The 2,500-nt window shown below is 39.3% G+C and overlaps 1 protein-coding gene across 2 annotated transcripts in view; it reads right to left on the reverse strand.

The window, feature by feature from the left end:
* LOC138010742 (UDP-galactose translocator-like) overlaps positions 1-2,500 on the reverse strand; it is a 12,607-nt gene that overhangs the window by 162 nt on the left and 9,945 nt on the right. For both annotated transcript variants that reach the window (XM_068857716.1, XM_068857715.1), the window contains exon 4: positions 1-1,537. This exon is cut by the window's left edge and continues 162 nt beyond it. In XM_068857716.1, coding sequence (XP_068713817.1) covers positions 1,101-1,537 — 437 coding nt within the window. In that variant the 3' untranslated portion in view covers positions 1-1,100. The remainder of the gene's footprint in view (positions 1,538-2,500) is intronic.

Here is a 2,500-nt window from a genome sequence, read left to right on the forward strand (position 1 = left end):
GTTTTAAGCAAAGGTGCACTGTGGCTATGGTAACTCGAGGACACCCTTAAAAATGTGCCTGACAAATTGATAGAAACCGACAAATATCAAAAAGTGTCTCCATTGAAATAGTGTTGTAATCCCTTTCCATTGGAAACCCACTGTTACACGTGCAAAACACTTTCAAGCCTCCCTCAGTGACAAGACACTTGTGGCCGAGTACCTGTATTGTCTATATTCTGAGGTCGCCCCAGAAATTGTCTTTAGGGAGCTTTAGCAACGACAACGGCGACGGCAACGAGAACGTCACCAATTTGCATATTAGGTGGGCGAAAACAATAGCTTTGCACGCCCTGCACGTGCGTTTTTCATTTTTGTCCATTTCTTTGCCGTCGTCAGCAAAGCAACAACGTGAAATAACCAAGTTCGAGGCGTTATGGAGAACGTCAGCACTTGGAGATAAATTTTCATTTTTCTCCCCTAAATTAAGCGCCGCTCATAACCGTTTCATTCCTGAGGGACTGCTACACCTTTGTCACATTAAAAAGCTTGGAATATTCTCGAGTTAATTGCAGTAACGCGAACATATGTTTTGAGATGACGTTCTCGTTACCGTTCCCGTCGTCGTTGCTAAAGCTCCCTTTTTTTGTTTTTAAGATGTCAAACCACTTTTATCGACACAAAAAGTCATTTACGCCTTCTGCCCTTACGTCGATCCCCGGCCACCTTGAATGACTCATCAATGAGAAACAAAAGCCAAAAAAGTGACCTCTTAACAAGCTTTATATCGTCACTATCCGAGGTCAGTACTGAATCGTCTTTTATTTCTTTGAGTTTATAGACTTTTAATAATCTGCTTTTTTTTTATATTAGCGATTCGGGATGGTATTTTCTTTGTGAAGTAGTATTTGCGTACTCTCTAAAACAAGCATTAATATAACCTAATAAAGGGCATGTAATAATCCTATACATTCCCTTTCTCTCTTTTTTCCATGCTTTGTTTGGAGATAAAACAAATGAAATAAAATATACCAGTCAAATTTGGATAAATTCCATCAAAATCAGGAGGGAACTAGCAACTACTTTGAAAGGGTCAATTTGTGTTAAAAACTTGTCTGAGCTCATTCTGATTTTTTGTCCAACTTTGCACCATTCATCACATTTTCTTTTGGCGAAGAGCTATGGCCTACCCCATACAAATAAGTAGAGAACATTACCAGACCAGCACCCATAACAAATGGCGCACTAAGCTGAAACTGGAATAAAAAGACAGAAGCTATACATGATACTACAATTGACATTGCTGCTGAGAATCCTTTCAAAATGTTATCAGCGTATTTGACCACTACCCCAATCAAAATGCCCCCAAAGGCCTGCATCATTATGATGAGCCACACAAGGCTGTGATAGCCAAACAGGATTCCCTTTTGTCTGATCTTCTCGCCGTCGTTAACATACATGCCTATGGTACCGATGATGATACTAAACACAGCTAACTGGAAATTCCTGGCCCAAAGAGTAGTACTTGTACCCTTGAGAGTTTTTTCAAAGTATACACCTGAAAAGGAGTAAAATATAAAAATATTAAAGTGGTACTACGACCAAAAAAACAATTCTTTTTTTCCTTTGGATTTCAAAACTATGTTAACTAAACACTAACTGACCCAAGTTTTAAGTTCTGATTTTAAAAAGACACCTGTTTATTTTAACTGGAATTTTCTTATTTATTGGTCCGCCATTACTAACTTTAAAATCTTGAGAGAGCTGGGTCGAGGAGAAAATGACGTCGAAGACTCACTAGTTTAGGAATGCAATGCGTGTGTACGCGGCTGAATTAATATGCAGCACGGGAGTTTCGGGCTTTCAGACTTTTAAACCCGTGTTTTGCATATATAGTAAATTGCGTTTACACGCTGAAATGTTAAGCTAGTGAGTAAATGACGTCATTTTCTCTAGATCCAACCCTCTGATCTCCTATCGGTCAGTTTTAAACGTGAGTAATGGCGGACCGTCAAATCCAAAACTTACACTCAAAATAAACAGCCTTCGGATAAAATTCAAAGCTCAAAATTTTGCCAGTTGGGTGTTAAGCGAACACGCTTTCAAAATCGGAAGAAAAAAAGGAAATGATTTTTTGATCATAGTACCACTTTAACATTGGAAAAATATGAGTACCCCTAAAAGATTTTTTACTTAACTCTAAGGATGATTTCTGCTCTGGGGCCCGTTTTCTCGAAAGTCACGAAACTTTACGGGCCACATGGGATGCCACAAATCCCTCTGTACCACAAGAACGGAGAGGACTTAAATCGTCAAACTTCACAGTCTTTTTTCTTTTTGTTACCTTCAAAACATGTTAAAAGATCGGCTTTCCAAAACAAGCGGTTGGCACTTTCACAAATGGTTTTCGGGCCCGAGAAGTTTTCGGGACTTTCGAGAAACGGGACACTGGTTATCAAAATGTCAATGTCACCAACAACAGTCCTTCCCAGGGCTACTCTCCTTGTGACACCTTTTAATC

The sequence above is a fragment of the Montipora foliosa genome, chromosome 7 (genome assembly GCF_036669935.1).
Source record: "Montipora foliosa isolate CH-2021 chromosome 7, ASM3666993v2, whole genome shotgun sequence".
NCBI lineage: Eukaryota > Metazoa > Cnidaria > Anthozoa > Scleractinia > Acroporidae > Montipora > Montipora foliosa.